This window comes from Leuciscus leuciscus (genome assembly GCF_965113295.1).
Source record: "Leuciscus leuciscus genome assembly, chromosome: 20".
Lineage (NCBI taxonomy): Eukaryota > Metazoa > Chordata > Actinopteri > Cypriniformes > Leuciscidae > Leuciscus > Leuciscus leuciscus.
Genome location: NC_138744.1, coordinates 31,289,997 through 31,317,190, shown reverse-complemented (window position 1 = coordinate 31,317,190; position 27,194 = coordinate 31,289,997). Strand labels below are relative to the sequence as shown.

At 38.7% G+C, this 27,194-nt stretch overlaps 2 protein-coding genes and 1 long non-coding RNA gene across 3 annotated transcripts in view; 2 read left to right on the top strand and 1 right to left on the bottom strand.

Annotated features, from left to right (window-relative positions):
- The first annotated feature begins 417 nt into the window (after positions 1–417).
- Positions 418–12,010, top strand: themis2 (thymocyte selection associated family member 2). The gene is made up of 6 exons (XM_082150315.1): positions 418–565; positions 1,801–1,941; positions 3,539–3,964; positions 6,305–7,476; positions 11,367–11,475; positions 11,610–12,010. Exons 1-6 carry the CDS (start codon positions 469–471, stop codon positions 11,696–11,698), a joined length of 2,034 nt encoding a protein of 677 aa, XP_082006441.1. The 5' UTR covers positions 418–468; the 3' UTR covers positions 11,699–12,010.
- rpa2 (replication protein A2) overlaps positions 10,894–27,194 on the bottom strand; it is a 41,240-nt gene continuing 24,939 nt past the window's right edge. The window contains exon 9 of the mRNA XM_082150473.1: positions 10,894–12,197. Coding sequence (XP_082006599.1) covers positions 12,110–12,197 — 88 coding nt within the window. The 3' untranslated portion in view covers positions 10,894–12,109. The remainder of the gene's footprint in view (positions 12,198–27,194) is intronic.
- LOC309484301 lies at positions 13,070–16,704 on the top strand. The gene is made up of 2 exons (XR_014200837.1): positions 13,070–15,067; positions 15,099–16,704. It is a non-coding gene; the product is annotated as an uncharacterized lncRNA (long non-coding RNA).

Below are 27,194 nucleotides of genomic sequence, written 5' to 3'. Positions count from 1 at the left end.
CCGTTGCAAGATGGCAGACGCACTGACGTGCCTGGAGTGGTCGAATTTTGAATCTATGTATACATATCTATGGTGTAAACGCTCTTTTAGGGAGGTTAACCAATCAATATCAACAGTACTCAATTAATATTCATGAGCTAAGCCTTCACCATAAAAGGATTTGTAAATCCGGGAGGTAGTTGCAAGGTTGTAAAGACAGGATGACAACAATTGTGGTCAAACAATTGAAACCACATACACATTTATTGTTATGGCAGTTATTATATGTTGTAACAAAATATACAAGCATAATAAAATACATTAAATCGAAATGTATCTATTTGAATAAAACATTATATAAATATATGTGCAGTTCACTGTGGTGTTTGTGGTTTCTGAGTGAGTCACTTTTGAGACTTCCTCTCTTGACTATAGTGTTAGTGTGTGAAACAGCAGATCAGCGCAGTGTGTGACTGTCCGCCGTGAGAAATGGGAGACCTCCAGTCCTTGCGAGTCTTCATCAACTGTCTGGATCAGCAGTCTCTGCCCCGCATCCTACAGGTCTGCTCTGGGGTTTATTTCCAGGGTACGTTTCATGCTTTTATCCTCTCTGCATATTCTGGATGACACTTTTTCAAAGGGGAAAAAATAAACAAGCAATATACTAAATCCTACGGTTCTTCGTTCAGAGTTTTGTCAAGGGTTTCCATGTCAGTAAATGTATTTTGCATTGTAATTGTTAATTATTCCTGTTTTGTATATTTTAACCATCATCCTTTTGTAAAAATAAGGAACAATAATGTTATCTTTGGAATTGATTTTATTGTTTTTAAGTTTTGGTCCCATTGCACATGAAAACATAAATTCACAGCATGTTTTATCTCAAACAGAAGTGATTTGACATTTGCCAGCCGTGCCATCAAATTAAATTTTATGTTCACACTTCACACTAAAGTATGTTTTGGTTTTATTAAAATGGCTGTGAGGTCCCTTCGACCACAAACAGGACATGACACTTTTTCAAAGTGGTTTACGTTGTGCCCTTCTATACAAGTAAATATGTGACTGAATCTGGTTTAGTATTGTCTGCATTGCATCAAAAACCAATAGCATGTAACGACTGTTAATATAAAGGGGGAACTCAAATCAACTGAAGATTGCTCATGACTGCATAAATCATGCATTAAATCAGTGGATGTTAGCAGTTTTCTGTTTGTCAGATTTTAGGTCAAATGATGAAATCAAAAGTAGTTTGTTATACAAAAATAAAAATATCCTTAAATGTATTCAAATGAAAATCTTGGTTTTGAGAATGAGGGCATGTCTCACGACCCGTCCACGTTGGCATCTGCCTGTTAGGCTTCTAAAGTGACATATATATTTGCACTAAAATATTGAGATTGATTAGATGCCTTTGACATCAACAACAAGAAATGAGTGTTTTCTCTTCACTTTTAAAAGATGATAAGCCTGTTTATTTTCTTATACTAATTATACACTAAATTGTTTGATTTGAGTAGTTTGTTTTCCCCTGCTGCAACAGATTTTTGGGTTGCAAAAGTTGAAATCCACTGCTTTAAATAAAGAGAATATATTTGAGTGAAGTACAATATTAAAAATGAAATAAATAGGCCTTCAAAAATAAAATATAATCAATACCACATAAGGGATTTACTTTCAGAATTCAATGTAATAAAAAATGGTCTGACTCCCTACGCCATGTTTGACTTTGTTTTAATGCGATCAAATGTTGTCGGAGTAAACTTTTAAAATGAACGCAGATGTTTATGCAAATAGGACATGATGATGTGTTATTTTCAGGGTCCATATATGAGCTTTCGGGAAGTGAAGTGTGTTTATCTACTGGAGATTTGGTGAAGATCATTGGCCTACAGCTCCTGGCTGTATCTTGTGAGGAGATTGACACTGGAGCTTCATATGAATTACCTACTGACTATTCAGGTGAGCCTCTAAACAACAGCAATGCACACAAACTAGAGTTGATTTAAATAACTTCCTGTATTATTCAACACATGGTTACATCAGCATATACAGTGAATAACAGCCCAAATGATTAGAGGTAAACTGGGACAGGATTCATGGAGACAGGGATAACTGCAGGTCGGAGTAACGGGTAATGTGCCGAACAACAGAAACTAAACCCTAACAGGAAATTTCTCAAGCAATTGACCTATCGGTAAGCCCCGCCCCCCTTAGTTACTGTTGCAAACTCAGACAAACAAATGGAATTGCTAACTGTCATTCAATGACAGATGTCAGTGTGAAAACCTCATGACAAAAGTCACATGATGTTTTTGATCAGTTATGGACACAGAAGGACCACATCTCTGGTCGAGGAGCATTCATGTGGGGCTTAAATATGCCGTGGAGGGCTATATAGAAGATTTTAAAATAAAAATGGTGGGTAACAAGACATCGAGAGGGGTCAGTTGAGGTGGCTCGGGCATCTTTTCCGGATGCCTCCTGGACGCCTTCCCGGGAAGGTGTTCCGGGCATGTCCCACCGGGAGGAGACCCCGGGGAAGACCTAGGACACGCTGGAGAGACTATGTCTCCCGGCTGGCCTGGGAACGCCTCGGTGTCCCCCCGGAAGAGCTGGAGGAAGTGTCTAGGGAGAGGGAAGTCTGGGCATCCCTGCTTAGACTGCTGCCCCCGCGACCCGGCCCCGGATAAGCGGTAGAAGATGGATGGATGGATGGATGGTAACAAGATTAATTTGGAAGCGAGGGTTTACAGATCTCAATGCAAACGGGAGAAACCTCATGTTGCGGTCGTAGATGACAACATCCAGGATCAACACTGTTCATGTACCGCAGGGTCAAATTAAATTAATTTACATTTAACCAGTTTAATATATAGAGGCTGAATTGTAGACCAGTCTGTACATGACTTGAGAACAGTTAGCTATTTAGGTTTGTACGTTAGCATGGAGTCACTAACTTTAATTGCAACTTAATGGGAGTATGACAACCAGAAAATGAACGTTTTCGTCTTCATTGGGATTGGGGTTGAATCCTTAGGGAACCAGGTTAATGCGCCCACATCATTGGATTAATACACAGCTTAATCCAAAGCAGACATTTTGCTCCGTCTTGTTTGGGTTTAGAAAATGGAATAAAATAAATCCCATTGCCCATCCTCTCAGGATACCTGGAATCAGTGTTACAAGTACCCCAGGCACATCGTTTTACCATTTTTGTTGCATAAACACCATCAAACCGGTGAGAGCTTCGGATCTTCCAATGTTTCTCTATGGCGCTGAAACCTAAAGATGTCCGAGTTCCCCATGCAACTGATACTCAACTACCATTGGCTCATCTGCCCTCGAGGGGAGGGGCTTACCAACAGGTCAACTGTAAGACCTTTCGGCACGCCAATTACTCCAACCTACAGATACTCCCACTTGTCTCACCATGAATAAGTCATGATGCTAGTTCTTTAACTTAAGCTCAAGGTGGCTGTTGTCCTATAGGGAATTCATTTCTAAACCAAAAGTTAGGGCAAGTTTATTGATTTTCCCACACTGTGAATCTCTCTAGGCCAGTTCAGACTCGTCGCTGAGGACCTCCCGTACAATACAATAGAGGAAATTGTGGGTCTGTGTCCTGTTGGAGTGGACGCCTGTGGCTCCTTCATCTTCACAAGCAGAGAGGAGTTGACTATAGAAAACTTCACGGTTCCCGCAGGAAAAGAGTTGACCCTGCTTTCAGTGGAGGCCGCTGACGATGGAGAAAGACTTGCACGCTGTCATGTGCTGGGGCAGAACAAGGCGTCTGCAGAGATACTCCTTCCTCTATCCCTCAAAGGAGAGTTTTACGAGTACGAAAGTGACCGTGGTTTCACTCTACAGGAAATCATGTCATCAGCCAGGCTGAGCTGCCGGCGCTTCTGCAGCACAAATATGAAGAACTGTGGAGCCTTGATGGTTTTCAGCCCGGTGTATGAAATTAGCGCCATTATGCATAGTAAGTACAACAGTGTTACTTTACTTTAGAAATCTTGGTTACACTTTATTTTAAGGTGTCATTGTTACAGTGTAATTATATATTTAAGTACTGAGTAATAATTAACTACATGTACTTACTATAGGGTTAGGATTAGGATTTGGTCGAGGGCTATTTGCATGTAATTATGCATAATTTACTGTTATTACTATGGTAAGTATATGTAACATACGTAACAAAGACACTGTAAAATAAAGTGTTACCGAAATCTTTGTCAAGTCCTTTTTCCTCTGACGTGGTGCTGGTGCCAAAGCCAGATATGTAACTGTCCAGAACACAGAGTGCTGCAGTTTTGACATATTTTTGTAGGCCGGTGTTAGTGACAAACTGCCCCCCCAAAAATTGGCTCCACACTTACCCACAAAACCTTCTGGTCTCAAATAAGGAACTGCAAGTGTCTCAGACTGGAAATCTGCACTAAACATTTTCTAAAAAGCCGCAACTCAATCTAGCAAGAATGAAGCAAAAATAACTAGATTACAGAAACCAGATTCCTTGCATTAAAACAAATACTATAACTACCAAGATAATTCACTCATTAATATGAATGGGAGAAAATTCAGCATGCACAAATTCTATCTTATTAAAAAAGAGCCAATATTTTAAAGAAGCTCTGGTTCCCATAGAAAAAGTTGCGCTATTGGGACTGCACATGTGCATTGGCTGGACTTACTTGCTAATTGAGGATAAATATTTATTGGATAGTGCATGTCAGATTTTTCTTTGTTGTTGTTGCTGATTTTGCAATATGTTCTTTAAATGTGGATTTAGCAAGCAGTTTTTGAGATTTTGTTATTACCCCATTCAAGTAAATAGGAATTGGTCTTGCATTCCCTCCCTTCCTCTTTCCTCCCTTTGATTATAATCAATGAAGCAGTCTGAACTGAAAATGAGTTATCTTTCAACGTTGCATCAAAAGCATTTTGTGATTTCATTAAATTATTTTTTAGGCTAATACATGTATAATAATAATTCAATAATTCAAATCTGAAGCACTCATAAAGTCTAATGAAGTAATAATAAATGTAGTAATGTGATCAATTCCTGTACATCACTGATTGGCATGTTAGTGGAAGCATTGGCCGGTTCCAAGAGGGGTTTGCAAATACCCCAACACCAATAAGGGCTTTTGCACCGGCTAGTTCTAGGAAGTAGACACTGGGGTGGTTCCCCGAGAGCTAACCTGTAGGAACATTTTCCTGGTTGCATTCACACCGCTAGTAGGAACTCTGAAGTGACATAAGCCGCAATTGTTGTTGTGACTTTTATGTTGATGGCGCTGAGAACGCCAGAGCCTGAACACACAGCGCTCGCATTCTCTGTGTTCATTAGTTTACGATCTGTCTAACAGTCCTGTCTAATACATTATTGGATAGAACTGTTATACATAGAAAGTAGAGAGTATATGAAAAGTTAGTAACGTTTGCCGTGTAGTTGATATCCAATGTTGCTAACTGAGCAGAAATACATATAATCATGTTTCTCTTGGTCCCCTCAAAGTTGCGTTGGATTTTCTCCTTGTCGTAAAGGTTAAGAGGTCCATCTATCACTGTTTTCCATGTTCGTAGAGTTAGTTTCTGGAGTAAATATATAGGCTATAATCTGTGTGTTTACACAGCTATTTTTAAAATGGCAGGTGCTGGTGTGTCGCGTGTGTTCGGCCAATCAGCGTCACTAACGTCACTTGCAGTTCCTATAGCGCAGGTTTAGACCCGACTCTGAAGTAGGAGCTACATTAGCTCCTCCAAAAGGAGTTCCAAGAAATAAAAACATTCCTAGTTTCTAACGGTGTGGAAGCGCCAAAATCCTGGTACTTCAGCCAATAGTTCTAGGAACTATGAAAAGGTTCCTCCAGTGCGAAAGCCCCTAATGAGAACCACCGTGTTGGAATAAGGCAATCAGCTGTCACTCAATCCTGCTCCTGGAGGTCCACCTTCCATCGCCTACCTAATCTAACACATTAGACCCAGCTACTCAAGGACTTTGGCTTTACCTGAAAACTGCAGGCTGGTGTGTTGAGCTGGACTCCTCCAGGAGTGGAAGGGAGCAGGGGTGTCCAATCCTCCTCCTGGAGGGCCACTGTGCTGCAAAGTTTAGCTCTAATCCTTATTAAAACACCTGAACCAGCCAAGCAAGGTCTTGAGGATTACTAGAAACATTTAGGCATGTGAGTTTGGGCAAGTTGGATCTAAACTCTGAGACATTGGCCCTCCAGGAGCAGATTTGGGAACCCCTGTCATACAGGCTTGATGCATGAAAATGGTCCTGGAATAAATTATTGTTAATGATTTTTACATTTAGTGAGGAAGAACGTGGTCAAGTTCCCCTCCAGCCTGGAAGTGGATGTCCAGGACGTGACAGAAAAGTTACAGGATTTAGTGTTCATAACTCCGCTATCACTGACTGAAGTTGCAAGTCAGTCAAAGGAGTCCTTCCCCACTATGGCAGAGATCCTTGATAGCCCAGAAGGCGATCCGTTTTTTGATAGCAGCTGGTTCAAAGAACTGCAAAGTGGAAGGCAACTCGTGTTGCATCAGTGTGGCCACACAACAATGATATTAGCCTCGACTCCAAAAGGAAGGAAGGGAAAACAGTACTACTTCATCTCAGACAGGTATGGTGGACGAATGAGAAGAAGGGCCCGGGAATTCGGATCGGTGTACGAGCTATACTTGGCATCCTGTCAGTCTCCAGGTTTGAAAGTTAGCGTGACTCGGCACTCCGAGGCGGAAGAGGAAGAGGGAATTCCTGCGCTCAGCGTTGGCGAGCAGCTAGAAGTGTTAAGGATGGATGGACTCAAGGATAAATCTGGAGCTGCTCAGAAAGTAGAAAGTCTAATTTGTAAACGGACTATAGAAGTGGACGACGAGGATGAAGAAGAAGATGAGGAAGTTGACAGTGAGGAAATCTCTCTGCCACTGTTTATGGCAGGTCACTTTGTGGAAAAGCTTGCAGACAACAAGAAGTATAAGCTAACTGATTTAATGAAGAGCTCTTTGCCTCTGGATGTCAAAGTGGTGACTCGGGATAAAGACCTAGAGAAAGATCCCCTGATGGGGTTAACATCAATTAAGCTTGAGGAAACTTTCACAGAGACCATAGTATTGGCAAGCCTATCCAATAAACCAGATTTGTGTTTTGAGTTGCCAGTACGTTGGTTACAAATGTCTCTCTGTTTCACCTCTGATCATCTGCCGTGGTCCAGTGATGAACCCCCAGAACTTCATATAGAGACGGTCACTGAGGTGACAGAGAAATTCTACTATGAATATCACAAACTCATAAGCAAAACTGAGGAACCCCCTCCTCGTCCACCAAAGCGGAAACCATCCAATTCAAAAGCACCTAAGAAGTCCCCCAAGCCTAAAAATGTATTACCAAATGTAAGCAGCAATGTGACCAAACAACTGGACGACCTCTCGCTTCATCAGACAAAGGGTAAACGGGCCCCGGCTCCACCTCCACCAGACGATGTAAGAACAAAGTTTTATTCACCCAACTAAAATAGAAATGTAGGAATCAAACAGTAATGGTTTTGTTCTGTGTCACATTCTCAGGTAAGCTACTACAGGATTATCTATTAAAGCATTTGCCAAATTCCCCTCCGTGGTTTATGTTTTTGATAAGAGATGGAAACATTGATAGCTCACATACTTCCATGGTCAAGTTAACAAGCACAGTAATCAATTCTATTTAAAGGAATAGTTCACCCAAAAATGTGATCTTCTTTTTCTGTGAAACAAAAGTTCTGCTGAATTATTAACATGCTCTTTGCTTTACAATGAAAGTGTTTGGGGATGGACGCTGTCAAACTCCAAAAATGACAAAGCACCATACATATTGTCAGTGTTCGAGTGGTCTCAAAACTCTTTTCAGTTTCAATATCAATAATTAAATCTGATTAGATGTTTTTATTTTTTCATTAGGGGCTGATATTCGCTCCCTCAAATTGATTCTCAGGGGCATTTTTACCTTTTAAGGGCACATGGCATGAGTCAATTGAAATCATCTTTTCACTGCAAAAAGCTGCATTTGAAGTGGTATAGATGTATTTACAGACTATTGCAGTTCAGAGGGCAAGGGTGCATTTTCACAGCGACTACAAATGCATTGATTAATGTAAGAGATTGTTTTAAATCAAATTTTAAGTAGAAAATATGAAATGATGGAAAGAAAAGAGAACAGCCACATTTTTTTATTTTTATTGTCAAGTCAAGTCAAGTCATCTTCATTTATATAGCGCTTTTAACAATGTAGATTGTCTCAAAGCAGCTTTACAGAGATAAGCGTATAATTTAAGGTAACAGAGATTGTTTCGGCTTTACAGCAGAGTTAAGTTATTTCCATCTAAAGTTAGTTTTAATTGATTTGCTTCCGTCGCAACGATCATTTGTTATTAAATTAGGGGCCGCTAAGACGACACCATTCCCTCTACACAGACTTTAAATGCGAACCTGTGAGAAACGCTGATGGCGTTCACATGCGCATTTAGAATGGGTTCTATAGTTATGTGCGTTTGAATATACGCAGGTTTGGAATTCCCTACAAGCCAAGCCTAAACAAAATACTTGTCTTTCCTTATAAATTTTGATAAGGAATTTTATTTTATTTGTTGCTTTGGGGTAGGACCGCGAGACGAATTTTCCCGACAACGCCTTATCTGTAGAGTGGTAGTGGGATCCTCCATAGGGAGAGAATAGTTGGCACTTCAGCACTGCGTTGTCATCGGTCCAGGCGAAGGTCCTTCGTCAGATCTGGATACGGCCTGGATCCGGCAGGCTGCAGGAAAAACCTCGGGATAAACACAGACACTAAAATTAGCGTAGATGCCATTCTTCTCATGATGTAACGAGTACATCAGGATTTTTGGGAAGTGTTCCCGGTTCCGGCTGACCTACTATATGCAGCCTAACATTAAATTATAGAAGTCTATAATGTATTATGTGAAAGCTAGGTCAAAGAGATGTGTCTTTAATCTGGCTTTGAACTGACAGAGTGTGTCTGCTTCCCGGACAATGGTAGGAAGACTGTTCCAGAGTTTTGGTGCTAAATAGGAAAAGGATCTACCGCCAGCAGTCGATTTTGATATTCTAGGTATTAGTAACTGGCCGGAATTTTGAGATCGTAATAGACGTGACGAACTATAATGCGTTAAGAGCTCGCTCAAGTACTGCGGAGCTAAACCATTCAGTGCTTTGTAAGTAATCAGCAATATTTTAAAATTGATGCGATGTTTAATAGGGAGCCAATGCAGTTTTGACAGAACCGGGCTAATATGGTCATACTTCCTGGTTCTGGTAAGAACTCGAGCTGCTGCGTTTTGAACTAGCTGTAGTTTGTTTATTAAGCGTGCAGGGCAACCACCCAGTAGAGCATTACAATAATCTAGCCTTGAGGTCATGAACGCATGAACTAATTGTTCCGCATTTGTCAATGAGAGCATATGGCGTAATTTAGATATATTTTTAAGATGGAAAAATGCAGTTTTACAGATACTAGACACGTGACTTTCAAATGAAAGATTGGTATCAAAGAGCACACCCAGGTTCCTAACCGACGACGAAGACTTAACAGAGCAGCCATCAAGTGTTAGACAGTATTCTAGATTATTACGTGAGGACGTTTTTTGTCCAATAATTAGAAACTCTGTTTTTTCAGAATTTAGAAGTAGGAAATTACAAGTCATCCAATTTTTTATATCATCTATGCATTCCGTCAATTTTGTGAATTGATAAGTTTCGTTAGGTTTTGAAGAAATATAGAGCTGAGTATCATCGGCATAACAGTGAAAGCTAATGCCATGTTTCCTAATGATATCTCCTAAGGGTAGCATGTACAGAGTGAACAGCAGCGGTCCTAGTACTGAACCTTGTGGTACGCCATACTGAACTTGTGATCGATGAGACATCTCATCATTTACTGCTACAAACTGATAACGGTCAGATAAGTATGATTTAAACCATGCTAGTGCATTTCCCGTAATGCCAACATAATGTTCTAATCTATTTAAAAGAACGTTGTGGTCGATGGTGTCAAATGCAGCACTAAGATCGAGTAACACTAATAGAGAGATACAACCACGATCGGATGATAAGAGCAAATCATTTGTGACTCTAACGAGAGCTGTTTCGGTACTATGGTACGGTCTAAATCCTGACTGGAAATCCTCGCAGATATCATTTCTTTCAAGAAAGGAACACAGTTGTGAGGATACTGCCTTTTCTAATATCTTTGACAGAAAAGGTAGATTCGAGATCGGCCTGTAATTGACTAATTCTGAAGGATCAAGTTGCATTTTTTTAACAAGCGGTTTAATCATAGCCAGCTTAAAGTTTTTTGGTACGTATCCTAGAAACAAAGACGAATTAATGATATTAAGAAGAGGATCTATGACCTCTGGAAGTATTTCTTTCAGTAGCTTAGTCGGTATAGGGTCTAACATACATGTTGTAGATTTAGATGATTTAATGAGTTTAGTAAATTCTTCCTCTCCTATAGCAACGAATGAATCAAATTTTTCCTCAGGGAGACTACAATGCACTGCCTGATGTGATACTGTAGTAGACGGTTGCATAGTTATAATTTTGTCCCTGATATTATCAATCTTATAAGTGAAGAAGTTCATAAAGTCATTACTGCTGTGTTGCTTGGAAACTTCGGTGCTTGAAGCTTTATTTTTTCGTTAGTTTAGCCACCGTTTCAAATAAATACCTAGGATTATGTTTATTTTCTTCTAATAGGGTTGAAAAATAAGCAGATCTAGCAGCTTTTAAAGCCTCTCTGTAAGTAATTGAGCTCTCTTTCCATGAAATGCGAAATACCTCTAGTTTTGTTTTCTTCCAGTTGCGCTCCATTTTTCTGGCTGCTCTCTGTTTTTTCTGGCTGCTCTCTATTGCAACTGGTTCTAAGAACTACAAAGGAAATCATTCATTCAGGAATGAAGCAAGCGACAGGCATGTCATTGATTAATTCACTAAACTATAACAGAGACAAACTTCAGATAAGGCTTGGGAAGGCATTGCACGAATTGTATTGACCACTTTTACGGTGCTCTTATGTCATTGGAGAAAATAATTCGGTTTCATTATTTTCATTGTATGAACATGTTGCATGTCATTTATAATGGCATTAAAAAAATGCAAAAATGAAGGTGAGAAAATTATGATCGAGTTTTCATTTTTGGGTAAACTATTCATTTTTCTCCTAAGATGGTAAAAACATAAATCAGCCCTTATAAAGTCTGATATGGTAACCATGCGCTTATGCATACTAAACAGGAAAAAATTGCATCGTGTTCCTCTTTTTTTATTTGTTACGCTGACTCAGAGGCTTATAAATTTGACTCTTTTTTTCCCTCCCCCAGACTCCAGATCAGCCCCCTCCACTCTTGCCTAGGAAAAGCATATCAATAGCAGAGAGCACCAGTATGCCCAATATGTACGTGAAAGGTCCCACGAAGGCACGAAATGCAGGTTGGTTTTTCTTTACATTTAGATATTTGATACTTTCATGATTTTTTACATCTTTGAACAGCAATGACCCAAAACCAGGGAGCAAAAATATGTAGATTTTAATCTATTCTTTTCTGTCCTTCCACCAAAAAAAGCAAGGAGACTCTCTGACTCTGACTCTGACCATGACTATGAGGATATCAAGGACACATTTAACCACCCCCATGAAAGCATTTTCTATTAGAACAAGGACACTTTGTTTTCATGTTAAAGGAATATAGCTACTGCATCTTCATAAGAAGTGTAACAAACTCAAAGAAATCAAACAAAGTACCAGCCAATATGGAGTCTCCACAGCACAAATATGAAATACTTTTCAATGTGTCTAAATACTCAAAGTTGTGGCAATGCAAGGTTTAACAAATGTACACTTTAATGTAAATTAGGCAATGTCATTTGTACTGCTTATTCTTTAGTACATGCTGAAATGTAAAGAACAGAATTATGTTTGTAAATGTGTATGCTTTTTATTAAAAATTACCAAAAAGAACTGAAATATATGGTTATATATTTTTTTTTTTCACCGTTTTCCTTGAAAACTACATAGATAAGAAATGGGCTTATTGAGGTCTGGTAACAGATGTGACAAAGGTAATTAGGCTTCATTGTCTGTTGATCTGAAGTGGTCCTCATCAATGGTGGAGAAAATGTGTCCCTCGTTGCTGAGGAAGTCCACAATTTGTCTGTAAACAGGTAAAAAGAAAAGCAACAATCAAATAGCAGTTAAAATAACCTTTTCGTGACAAGTTGCTTGTGCAGTGCAGCAGACAGATAAGAGACTTCATTTATCTCATTTTTTCAGTTCTGAGTAAGGAATTGATTCACTTTGAATGTCGGGCTTGGGTTGTGTTTTTTAGATGCTTTTGCACAAAACTGTCTAAGGTTAGTGTTACAAAAAAAAAAAGGTGTTGATAAATGTTTGCATATTGTGAGCTGTGAAGCATTTGGTAGGAAATGAGTTAAGTTCACAAATGAACAACCCTGTGTCTGAATAAGCCTACTTCTATACATAGTATATAAAAGCTAGGGTTGGCATGGCACTAAATTTCTGTAGTCGGTACCAATACCAGTCAAATGTCACGGTTCTCGGTACCAATTTCAGTACCATAGCGAAAATATATATATATTTTTTACTATTTGAAAATTAAAAACATTAAATAAATTATATTAGTTCATTTTTAATGCTATTAATGATCTTAAGTAAATAATTCATAAAAAAAAAGGGCTTCCTAAAATAGGACTGAAAAAAAGAAAGAAAATCCAACCGGACTGTAGCACCATTTTACAGTTTCTACAGTTTAAAGTGAGCAGCGCATCAACACAATGGAGCGGTTCACTCCAAAAGCGCTCAGGGCCGTTTAAGGTAATGCTATATCTGCTATTATCATTATCTAGAGTATATATATGACTAATATGACTCCAACCCTTCAAACCAGATTTGTGATGAGACAGTTTATTTTATATATATATATATATATATATATATATATATATATATATATATATATATATATATATATATATATATTACATACATACATGCATACATACATACATACATACATAGCATTAGGCCTAATAATGGTCGAGTAAAGCTGTAGAAAAGTGGGAGTGTAGATGGTGGGAAGAGGGGAGACAACCAATAAAACACAGACCAGCAACATTCTCATTATACAGACACATGAATATTAAAATGTCCACAGAGTGAAAAAAATAAAAAATAAAAATGGATTTGAGAGCACCTTGATGCATTTTACAAATATAACTAGGGATCCACCGAAATTAAAATTCTGGCCCGAAATCGAAACTTCTGGATGCATTTGGCCGAAAAACGAAAACGAAAATAATTATTCATTTCTTATTTAAATTTTTTTGTTATAATTGTATTATTATTATTATTATTATACTTTTTTAATTAAATGCAATAATTTAATGAATCTGAATTTTTTAAATGCAAGGCAATAAAATAACCACACTTTTATTTAAAGTAACACAAAAAATTAGACAGAAAATAGGCCTATATTAAAATAATATTAAATATCAATATATTAATATCAATATATTATTCTTCATTCAATTCTATGCAACATAATCAGATTTATTTTTTGACCAATTATCAAAATAAAGTAGTCATTCAAAGCTATTATCATCAGAGCATGTGAGCACATAGAAGTGGATCAGTGAACAAGAGGATAGCGTTATTTTACCAGCGTTGCCCAGGACGGCTAGACACACCATGTTACAGTAGGGCTGTTGCAAACGGAAACAAGTCCAGAGAAATTTCACATCGGCACGTTTTTTGAGCGGACTTATGAAATGTGTCCATAAAAACTTGAAACGTGCTTGCTCCGGTCCGTAAACGAACGATATCTTTCTCATGAATAAAGGCAGAGATTAGCTCGAGGGCCAGCTGACATACAATTGAGCCTGCAGCCAGTCACACACACTGAAAGCATGCTTCTACCTCACATTCTGCGACGTTGCTTTTCAACCCGGAATAACGAAATTGCTCAGAAAAATGCAAAAATAACCAATTTCCACTTATTGAAAAAAATGTATGAGTGCTTTTAGTGTTTTCAGTGATGTGCAGCCTGTACATATCTGTTCACATCTCAGAAAATGTGTTTTGGGGTTTCATGACCATTTAAAGTTGTAGTCAATAATTGTATCTAGTGGTCGACCGATTTTGGTTTTTTGATGGCCGATATCTTAGAGAGCAGGATGGCCGATATAAAGCCGATATTTTTATTATATACTTTATTTATTTTGATCAATATTTTATACATTTTAAATAAATTAGAAAACAAATCTTTAAAATAAACATGCTTATATAAACTTTAGATGGCAACTTCTTGAATCTGCAATCATATTACAGTATTTTTCACAAATAAAGTAATTGTTTAAAATGATTGTTTGTATATGAATATGTGAATAAAAAGGAAGTAAACACTGTAACAGGGCACTCAGTAATCTGGTAATATTGTGCACACTGGTAATCATATTTTTTCAAATAAAGACAAGGTAATGCTAATATTACATACAGCACACAGTGAAAACGATATGAATATGACACAGTGGGCAACTAGATATAGCACAGCATATTTTAAAATTAAGGATTTAAAGTTTTTCGATCGCGTCTCCTGTGAAGCTGATCTTCTGTTTGCATTAATTCACTTCGCACGACCCGACCGTCACTTGCAGTCACACGTTTATCAGGCGACAAATGCACACTTCACAAGATATCACAGCTGGATTCCATTAAATCTGCAAGGTTTGTGAAATTAAATGTTTATTAGATATTCAGAGATTTGTTTACATGATGCTGAATGTTGACAGGAAATGAGAAAGTATTTTAGCCTAATTGTTTGACTTTTCTGTAACAAATAATATAAAAGCAACACTTTACTTTTTCGCACACCATTTACTTTCTTTGTTTACAAGTTCTGTCTAACAAAGTATTAGATATGACTGACAGAGATCGTAAACTAATGAAGACGGAGAATGTGAGTAAGCGCTGTGTGATCAGACGCTGCCGTTCTCTTCTCAGGCACTGGTGTTCTCAGCACCGCCCGTCAAAATAAAAGTCTGGAGCGCCATCAAAATGAAAGTCCCGCTTCCAACACATCGGCCAATCAGAAAAACGTATTGGCCGATGCCGATATTTTAAAAGTGGCAAATATCGGCCGACCACTAATTGTATCCCTTAAAACTAATCTTTGATCACCACAATTTGACATTCAAAAAAAATTCTTCATATACCTTAAAATAGCTTGAATGTAACTCGACACCCTTGCCTCATTTAGTATATGTGGAACCATGAATATCCATATGAATTGAGCAGTTTAGTCCAAATTTTCAAAAAAAGACTCGATCACTTTATATATTCAACAGATTTAAATTAGGCTTTTATTCACATATAAACACTGATCAGAGAAACAAACAGAAGCTCAACCGAACCTGCTCGACGCGCGAAAAAAAAAACTTGTGCGTTGATGAATGTTAATGTGAATAAAAGCCTAAATTAAATCTGTTCATCATATAAAGCGAACAAGTCTCTTAAGAAAATTTGGACTAAACCGCTCAATTCATATGGATTTGTTTTACAATCTCTTTATGAACTTTTTGAAGCATTAAAGTTGTAGTTGCGTAGCTGTCAAAGGAGGGACAGAAATTGGGTGAACTATCCCTTTAAGGTAGCAGTTTTTGTGCATTTATATTATACTAAATGTCTTTAGGCTACTGTTTTTCATAATAAAAAAACATATCGGCCTGGGCCAAATATCGGACAACCACTACTATTTTGACACATCAGATCTGTTTTGGCACAATTTCAGATTCAAACCTGTATTTTAATATGGTTGTCACTTCCAAAACTTTGCAGTGTGAATTTTACACAGATAGGAAGCATTATAATCAGTCAAGCCGATATCACTTCAGTTCAGCCGCAGCGCAAGCTCACTGACTGAGTGAAAACTCCCCTTACAGAGCTCCAGACTGCGACTGCGACCACATGGTTTTCTCCAGCTGGTGCGACAACATTTTTGTCATCAGCTTGGACCAATAATAGACAGCGCAATTTGGTACCGAATGACATGATACTTTTTTGATACTCGATGGTATTGAGGCAATTCGGCACTCAGAACAGTACAACTCTGAAAAGAACAGCTGGCTCAGAACAGGTCAACTCTGGGGCGATCTTTGATCATGTGACATAGTAACTACTCAGCACGGAGATCAAGTGAGAAAGCGATTGAATTCGCTGCAGTATTAATAACATCACTGCGACATCTACTGAGAAGTATTCAAATTTGGTGCAGAATTCTCTGTTATAAACCAAACAGGAGAAACATTGTGCCATGAATGAAGAAGTTATAGAAGGCTTTTCAATCAACAAATCACCTACATTCACTATGAATTTAATGTAGCAATGCTAACTGTAACCATGGTGTTGTAGCAGAAATAGTCGAATATTTATTTACATTTTTCATCTCAGGGTTCGTACAACCTTTTGAGAGTAAAATTCCAGCACTTTAAGGGCTTTCAAGTGCTTCACACCTATTCCAGCACTTCAAATCTCTAAATATTATCCCATTTTAATGTTATGATTTGTAAAACTAAACTTTAAAGATGTAGAAAATTAGCACTTTGTCACAAAAAAAAGAAAAAAAAAAGAGAAAAGAAAACATTAAATGACCACTATAATCAGTAGATGACGGCAGAGGAGCACTTATATTAACTTTTAATATATTTAATAAGAGTAGAATATAAAATAAATTCCCTATAAAAATTGGGTCTTTGCACATTATTGTTGTTAACAAAAAAAGTTATTTTTTATCTGCATCTCAATTCAAGCTCAGTGCTTTACAGTCAGATTTCCAATAAACAAACATGTAATATTATTAGTAACTGCACTTATTAATGCAAAATAATATTAATTCTACGATTACATTAACTCTTACAAAGTTATTAATTCATTTACGAATAAGATTCCCCCCAGCACTACCAAACCTGTAGAACTTCTGTAGAAAGTGGCACCAGCGCTACTGCTCTCAAATGTTACGCCCATTTTACACATACTCCGTGTGCAGGAGCAGCACGCTATAGTGCTTTCACATATGCTGCGTGTGCAGGGCGTAACTGACCCACGGCTGTACCACAAACACATACTCACTATTTTTATTTCAAATCCAGAAGTTATCAGCAACTTTTATTTTAAAAAAGAAAAAAAAGTTTAGTCAGCATTGCGATTCTCTTTGTACACATACACTCTTTCATAGACGTATTGTTTAAACACAATTTAAACAACGTATTATTCAATGCATTACTTCTATATAGATTTATATATTAAGTGGCCCAAGCAAGTGGTAACATTTTTAAACATGTACTTATTAAAATTGCAAACATTTTAAATTAAAACTTTAAATTGACAAAAACAGCCGACTCTCATGCCTTTTATTTTGCATTTAAATTTTAATACAATAAATCTTGCATGTCACAAATAACTTGTCTTTCCACCTCCACGAATGAGACTAGTGTTGTTCATTATATTGCCTTGTTGAGGTAAATTGTAGTTTTTCTTGATTTACCCCGGTCTTAAAGTAAAAAGATGACTGTGACAAATAGTAGTATTTAATTAAAGGAGAACTTGGTAACTTTTTTTACTAAATAAAACTGTCTAGAAATCATTTGGATGGTTAAACAACCTGTTCTGGTGATATTGGTGACTTTCCCCGCTCCCCCCAGCGTTCCCAGGCGGAAAACCAACCTTGCAACTTGCGCACTGCCGTCCCGGCAAAGTGAAATTGGAAGTCTCGTGAGAAGCGAGAACTAGAACGAGAACGAGCGCGAAACACAAATTGCTTTACGGCAATTCGACATAAACACACACGCATGTATGATGTATTACCAGATTACTCACCTCGGTAGACATAGTTCCACACGATACAGTTGGCTTGCTCTGATCAAAACAAACGCACATGAGCAGCGGTAGAGAGGGGGAGGAGGCCGCCGCAAGTGAGTTTTTTACGACTGTGTTGTGAAATATACGCCCCCCCACAGCTGTAGGGGGAGCTCGTGGGGAAAACATGCGACAACAAAAGGGAAAATCAGCGAAGAAGTGACTAGAGTTCGCTAGAGTTACAGAGTTCTCCTTTAAATGCATTTATGGTGAGATTACCGTACCACATTTTCACGTCAATCTGTGTTCATTTTGAACACGAACGAACCAACACTTTTAATTCAGCGCGTGCAGCAAAGCAAAAATAGACCCTGTGCGGAAACGATAGCTGCACTGCTGTAAACGCACCGCACCTGGAACGCATTGCCGGAACGCATCCGCGTGCAATGTGAAAGCTCTAACCTGTTAACATGGGTGCGGAAAAAAGATACACACCGCATGCAAAAGGAGTATGTGTGAAACGGGCATAAAGGCCAATTTATACTTCTGCGTCGAGTGTACGCCGTAGTGTACGTCGTAGGCTACGCACGTAGGCGACGCCGTCATGAGCATTTATACTTCTGCGAATGTCTGTGTTGCTCTGCAGTTACACCGCCGAAACGCTAGTTGGCGTGGGTTTTAATGTTCCACTGTGTTTACATTCCTCGCAGCTGTTTTGAGTATAGGTTTCTACGAGCAATGGCGACTGAAGGAGTCATACAGATGGCTGTATTTCCGCACTTCTTCAAGCAATCTCTCGGTCACTTGGTCTATTTCCATGGCTCTTCACTGATCTTCGGAATTTAAAAATGGCGGGCGGGCGGTGCAGAGTGCAGAAGATCATTCCGGAAATGCGTAGGAGGAAACGCGATGCTATCCAGCCGACCAATCACAGATCTTGCGGTCCGCGTCGCCGCGACGCGTAGTTAAATTTTTGAGGAGGTGCGCGTCAGGGTACGGCGAAGGGTACGACGTATGGTACACGTCAATGCGTATGCTACGCTGTACCTTCTACGCGCACCCGACGCAGAAGTATAAATTGGCCTTTAGTCTGGAGCCCTGCCTTATAATCAAACATCTATACTGCACAATGAATGTCTTCTTTACATTGTGTTTGTACTGTGTACTGTTGGCTAACAAAGGGGTTTGAGAGTATTAACTTGGTACCGAGTCTCGATTACTAGTACTTTTGAAAACCCAAGCAGTACGTAAAACCAATACCCAGATGACCTACTGATCTGCCCAAATTCTTAAAGGGATACTTCACAGACTAGCATTAAGCTTTGTATCAGTAGAAACCCGGTAGTATTTTCGAATGACCGTGCTTCCCTCCCTCATGTCCCCCTGAGACGAGAGATTTCTGTATTGTGTGTCTGCAAAAAAACCTCAGATGACGCAAAAATCATCATTTAGCGTCAGCGGAGGCTTTTTTGTCCAGAGGCGAGAGACTACAGCCAGTAGTAGGAGCTAGTTCCCCATGCTTTCAACCCGCCCATAGGGGGATCTCACGATAAAATGGCGTCTTTTCAGTTTCGAGTCAACTAGTAGCCTAGTTGTATAATTTCTTCCGATACTGCCCTCTGTAACCGGTAGGTGTGGCTTGGGAGTGGCCTCGCAGGGCAGCGAAGCAAGTGCATTCTGGGAGTTGTTGTCTTTCATCCACATGAGCCAAAAATTAATTTTCTGGCTTTTCTCAGTCTAGAAGGCACGAACTTCTAAAATAATTTCACATTCCTACTACATAAATGACGCAATTTAAATACACATTCATCTTTCCAGCTGTGAAATATCCATTCAAGTGCGTCTATGAGACCTAGGATGAGAATTTCTCATATGAGTAAACTGCAGGAAACAGCACTTTATTTACAGCTGATAAAATTCATGTGATTTTTCACACATAGCTTGTTATTTAGGTTAACAGCTCAGTACGATAAAATGTCACTTCACAGTTTTATATCTGTTTTTGCCACTTTACATTTACTAACAATTCGTTACATGCACACACTTGCATTTTTCTGGCAAGAATATACCGCAAGACGTGCAAAAGAACATTCGCTTCTCTGCTTAAACACATTGAGATGTGAATTTATTTGAAATCTTACTTTAATAAATGTAACTATGAACATGCAAACAAATCATCAATAGTGGGTTCCCTTTTGTGGTCATTAAAGGGGTCTTGAACTGGATCATTTTATTAATGTATAATGTTTCCTGGGGTGCACTTATAATGTCAGTATAATTTTTACATATTGTTTTTTCCATAATTTAGAAATAAAAGGCATTTTTCCAAGCCAGATTTTAGCCTCTGATTTGAACACTCTGTTTGAAGGGGCGTGTCTGAGTGAGACTTAAGTGTAAACACCCCCTTGTGATTGGCTGCTGTGAAACTTCAGTGTTAACGCCTGCTGCTGTGATTGGCTGCTGTGAAACTTCAGTGTTAACGCCCGCTGCTGTGAGACTTCAGTGTAAACGCCCACTGCTGTGAGTGGCTGCTGTGAAACTTCAGTGTAAACGCCCGCTGCTATGAGACTTCAGTGTAAACGCCCACTGCTGTGAGTGGCTGCTGTGAAACTTCAGTGTAAACGCCCGCTGCTATGAGTAGGGTGACCACCCGTCCCGCTTTGCGTTATACCGCACAGCATTTTCACTCCTTGTCCCGCACGTCGCATATTGAGAAAATGTCCCGCATTTTTCTTCAGTTAAAGAAAACGTGCATGCGTTCTTTTGTCTTTTTAAGAAAGCATTTTATTTATTCTTTTGGCAGCGTAGTTTTTCGTACAAATACAACAGTCGTTTTTTTAAATCCTATCCAATGGTTGATAAGAAAGGAGTAAACACGGTCACTAGTAGGTTGTGAAGGCTGTCAATCAAAATGTGGACCGGTGATTCGTTCAATGGGTTCCCTATCAGAAAACAAATGGATAATTCGGTCAAATACAATTTTTATTTAACAGAATTTATCAACTTGTTGCCTGCTGTGTTTGTTCTAATTCTCATCCTTTCTAAAAAATTTAGTTTTTGATTTAATATATAAGACTGTATATAAGACTGTCAATTATCTGATTTCATGTTGTTTTATATTTGATTTGTTCATTGTTTATTTTGTTGGATTTTAGTTGGACTTGGTCAGAACTGTTTCAAAAATAGTTCTCTGCATGATGCCGCTGCCTTTGGGCTCAGTGATGTTGAATTTAAATGACATGTAAAATAAAGACATGCTATGTTACATTGTGATGTAATGGCGTTTTCTGAAAGGGACTAAAGAACAAATAATTTTTATCAGCTGAAAGGCAGAATTCAAATGTTTTTATTAAGTTAGATAGACATTATATAACAGTTTCAGGTTATGTTTTGGTGTTGGTAACATGTCCCACATTGTCCCACACAAACTTATAATCATCCCACATTTGGTTTGTTTGATGGTGATCACCCTAGCTATGAGACTTCAGTGTAAACGCCCACTGCTGTGAGTGGCTGCTGTGAAACTTCAGTGTAAACGCCCGCTGCTATGAAACTTCAGTGTAAACGCCCACAGCTGTGACTGGCTGTGAGACGTCAGTGTAAACACCCACTGCTGTGATTGGCTGCTGTGAGACTTCAGTGTAAACCCACTGCTTTGATTGGCTGCTGAGACTTCAGTGTAAACGCCCACTGCTGTGATTGGCTGCTGAGAGACTTCAGTGTAAACGCCCACTGCTATGATTGGATGTGAGACTTCAGTGTAAACAAACTTATAATCATCCCACATTTGGTTTGTTTGATGGTGATCACCCTAGCTATGAGACTTCAGTGTAAACGCCCATATAACAATACTACGCATGTTTTAAAGAGAGAAACCCGTATTTTAGAGCGTAAATGGAAACAAACTAATTTAGAGGTCTTTTGAATCGCGTGGAAAGACAGTATGTCACGTTATAAAAAGGCCCTAAAAGCGGCCAGGGCTGAGCACCTCCGCAAACTAATAGAAAACAACCAAAACAATCCAAGGTTTTAGACTAACAAATAAACAGACGTCACCCGAACAAAATATCCCGTTACAGTTCAGTAGTAATGATTTCATGAACTTCTTCACTGAGAAAATAGAAAGCATCAGAACCACAATTGTAAACGTTCAATCTTCAATCGCGCCTTATAATTCAGCTTCAATTATCACCCCGCAAGAACAATTACAGTGCTTTACAACTATAGAACAAAAATAGTTAAATAAACTTATCACTTCATCTAAAACAACAACATGTTTATTAGATCCTATACCAACTAAACTACTGAAAGAAGTGTTACCTGTAGTGGAAGAGCCTCTTCTCAATATTATTAACTCGTCTTTATCTTTAGGTCATGTTCCATTTAAACTGGCAGTTATAAAACCTCTCATTAAGAAACCACAATTAGATCATAATAATCTAGCAAATCATAGACCCATTTCAAATCTTCCATTTATGTCTAAAATATTAGAAAAAGTGGTGTCTGCTCAACTGGGCTCTTTCTTGCAACAAAATGATATCTATGAAAAGTTTCAGTCTGGATTCAGACCGCATCATAGCACTGAAACTGCGCTCGTTAAAATCACAAATGATTTACTTTTAGCTTCTGACCAAGGCTGTATCTCAATACTAGTTTTACTTGATCTTAGTGCTGCGTTCGATACTATAGATCATACATTACTCTTAGATCGACTACAAAATTATACTGGTGTTCAAGGACAAGCACTAAGCTGGTTCAAATCATACCTATCTGACCGCTACCATTTTGTCTATTTAAATGGAGAAAAATCGATCATAACTCCAGTAAACTATGGAGTGCCGCAGGGATCTGTATTAGGCCCTCTGTTATTTTCTATATATATATGATGCCACTTGGAAATATTATAAGGAAACATGGAATTAGTTTCCATTGTTATGCTGATGACACTCAAATATATATTTCATCACGGCCGGATGAAAACGCTAAATTTTCCAAATTGACAGAGTGTGTTAAAGATATAAAAGATTGGATGACGCGTAATTTTCTTTTATTAAATCCAGACAAGACAGAGGTAATACTTATCGATTACAGCCCCATTGACTCCCTGTGCCGATGCATTGACGAAGTCAACAGTTGGATGTGTCAAAACTTTCTTCAATTAAACAAAGACAAAACTGAAGTTATTGCGTTTGGAAACAAAGATGAAGTTCTCAAAGTGAACACATACCTTCACTCTAGGGGTCAAACAACTAAACATCAAGTCAGGAATCTTGGTGTGACACTAGAGTCAGACCTTAGTTTCAGTAGTCATGTCAAAGCAATAACTAAATCAGCATACTATCATCTGAAAAATATTGCAAGAATTAGATGCTTTGTTTCCAGACAAGACTTAGAGAAACTTGTGCATGCTTTCATCACCAGCAGGGTGGATTATTGTAATGGACTCCTCACTGGCCTTCCCAAAAAGACCATAAGACAGTTGCAGCTCATACAGAACGCTGCCGCTAGGATTCTGAGCAGAACCAGAAAATATGAACATATCACACCAGTCCTCAGGTCTTTACACTGGCTCCCAGTTAGATTTAGGATTGATTTCAAAGTATTATTACTGGTATATAAATCATTCAATGGCCTAGGACCTCAATACATTGCAGATATGCTCACTGAATATAAACCCAACAGATCACTCAGATCATTAGGATCATATCAGCTAGAAATACCAAGGGTTCACTCTAAGCATGGTGAGTCTGCTTTTAGCTATTATGCCAGCCACAGCTGGAACCAGCTTCCAGAAGAGATCAGATGTGCTCCTACAGTGGTCACATTCAAATCCAGACTCAAAACACTTCTGTTTAGCTGTGCATTTACTGAATGAGCACTGTGCCGCTGTTCGTCCGACTGTTTGTACTGTACTGTATTTTACTCTATTTTTCTAAACTGTTTTAATTATTCTTATTTCTTTTAATTATTTTAATTTCTCCTATGTCAGCAGGGCATTTAGCCCGAAACTGTAAATGCCCACTCAGAAGGTGATAATGTGAAAGTGATTAATGTGGGTTTGAAAGTAGAACAGTATTTAAATGACGATATTAAAGTTTTCGTCTGAGAAAGAATGTGAACGCAGTGCTAAAGTGCTAAAGAAAGTGAAAAGAACGTGTGAGTAAATGAGGGAGAAAAGAAAGTTAAAGGAAAGTTGATAGATGGAAGTCGTAAGAAGATTGAAGGTTAAAAGAAGGTTGAAAGATTTAAGTCTTAAGGGAATCCTTTGAAAGAAAGATCTATAATAAATATTCTTTTTTTATTTTTTAAAAGTACTGTATTTTATTTTTTTTTTCTAAACTGTTTTAATTATTCTTATTTCTTTTCATTATTTTAATTTCTTCTATGTAAAGCACTTTGAATTGCCATTGTGTATGAAATGTGCTATATAAATAAACTTGCCTTGCCTTGCCTTGCCTTGCCTTGCCTTGCCTTATCGGTTCAAAAAACCGCCCACAAAACCTCGCACAATACAACTTTAACATCATAGGATTACTTTGTCCTGTTACTTTATCCTCTACAGTAAAAGACCTGGGTGTTATCCTCGATTGCAAACTGTCTTTTGAAAATCATATTTCATATGTTACAAAAACAGCCTTTTTCCACCTTAGAAACATTGCTAAGCTACGTAATATGCTATCAGTTTCTGATGCAGAAAAGTTAGTTCATGCATTCATGACCTCGAGACTGGATTACTGTAATGCTTTATTAGCTGGTTGTCCTGCATCCTCAATAAACAAGCAACAGTTAGTCCAAAATGCCACCGCTAGAGTTCTTACGAGATCAAGAAAATATGATCATATAACACCGATTTTATCATCACTGCATTGGTTACCTATAAAGTTCCGTATTAATTACAAGGTATTGCTACTGACTTATAAAGCCCTAAACGGCTTAGCTCCAGTCTATTTAACGGATCTTCTATCACCCTATAATCCATCGCGCTCTTTAAGATTAGGGATGTCCCAATCAGGTTTTTTTGCCCTCGAGTCCGAGTCATTTGATTTTGAGTATCTACCGATACCGAGTCCCGATCCGATACTTCTATAATACATTAAACAAAGAATAAAGAAGAGCGAAAAAACAGATCCAGGATGTTCCTTATTTTTTATTTAATTCACCTTATTTTAACATTCAACAACTCTGTTAACAAACAGAGCACTTCTGTGAGGTAGCTTGAACAATCAAGTAATAAATAACATTTTTGGACTTTAGTGCAACAGTAAATATAAAAAAAGTCTAATATATAAACAAATAGCACCTCAACTTAAAATACCCGGCAGGCATGTAAACAAATAAAATATAAAAGTGCCACAGTGTTTGCAAAGCCAGTAATGTGCTTTTAGGAACTGCACTCCTAACTCTTGCCGGTTTCGCACTGCATGCGTTAGCAGAGCGTGCAGCGCGTATTTTTTTCGCCGCCCATGTTAACAGTTTAGAGCATTCACACTGCACGCAGAGGCGGCGCGGAAGCGCGTAGCAGAGCAGAGCAGCAGTGCCGCGATCGTTCGGCGCCGAGTCCATTTTTGATGCGCCGCTTACGCTGAATTAAAGTGACAATGCATTGATCATGGCCAAAATACACCGCAGTTTTATCCAAAAAGTGCATTGATGATATCTATTGTGTTTTAAACAGTCAATCAAATGACCAACAGCAATTTAAAAAGAAAACACATGTCCAAAAACAAACTTATTGCCAGAACAATAAAAACAAAGATGAACCAAAAGTTATATAAATGAAATTATTAATAAAATAAGCTTCTTGACAAGTCTTTTCTCTTAAATGTATTTGAAAACGAAATAAAGCAATGCCAACTTATCCATTATAGAGTAGGCTACTCTGTCTGTACACACGCCGCGGTCCAGCCGTGCGTGACAACCGCTGCCAGTGTGAAAGCAAAACGCGCGTGTCCTGCTCCTGCTCACCATACGCACTGCTCCTGCGCTGCTTACGCTCTGCTCGCGTGCAGTGTGAAACCGGCGTAACTCTGTGCCACCGCATAACTATAGATGTGTTAAAAAATAATGAGAATATATACACATATTTATCCGAGTCCTGATCGGGAGGTAACGTCCGATTCCGATCGAGTCTGAAAACACGTGATCGGGCCCGATTTCCGATCACGTGATCGGATCGGGACATCCCTATTTAAGATCACTAAATTCAAGGCTTTTGGTCATATCTAGGATATCCAGAACCACCAAAGGAGGGAGAGCATTTTCACATTTGGCTCCAAAACTCTGGAATAGTCTTCCTGATACTGTTCGTTGCTCAGACTCGCTCTCCCAGTTTAAAACTAGATTAAAGTCGCATCTCTTCAGCCAGGCATTCATATAATCCTACAGATCAAACTACAATCCGGCCTCTAGCTCATAAATGCCAGAGGAGAACTGGCCCCCGACTGAGCCTGGGTTCTCCCAAGGTTTTTTTTTCTCAATTAGGTCACCTGATTGAGTTTTAGGACACCATTAGGTCACTTGATGGAGTTTTTCGGTTCCTTGCCACTGTTGCCTTTGGCTTCCTCAGTTGGGGATATTTTGGGGATATTTAATTTTATCAATCAATAAATTCCTCTTGAAACAAACTTTGTTGTATTATTTTAATTTAATACTGTGAAGCTGCTTTGATACAATCTGTATTGTGAAAAGCGCTATACAAATAAACTTGACTTGACTTGACTTAAACGCCCACTGCTGTGATTGGCTGTGAGACTTCAGTGTAAATGCCCACTGCTGTGATTGGCTGTGAGACTTCAGTGTAAATGCCCACTTCTGTGATTGGATGCTGTGAGACTTCAGTGTAAACACCCACTGCTGTGATTGGCTGTGAGACTTCAGTGTAAACGCTCACTGCTGTGATTGGCTGCTGTGAGACTTCAGTGTAAACATCCACTGCTGTGATTGGCTGCTGTGAGACTTCAGTGTAAACACCCACTGCTGTGATTGGCTGCTGTGAGACTTCAGTGTAAACACCCACTACTGTGATTAGCTGACATGCTTGGATATGAAATAGCTAGTTCTCTTACGAGAGGTTCTCTCGTACTGCGTAAGTCTTACGCTAGGGGAAAATATATTTTCCGCGAGATACTGAAGCCAAAAAATTATCCTTAATTTTTGAAATACTGTAAAACGCATTGCGGCAGCATGCAGACACAGGCGAGACGGCTCGCGCGCCTATTGGCTGCCCTGCGGCAACTGCAGCAGCCTATCGATAAGGCCTTCTCGTGATGTCAGCTCCAATGGG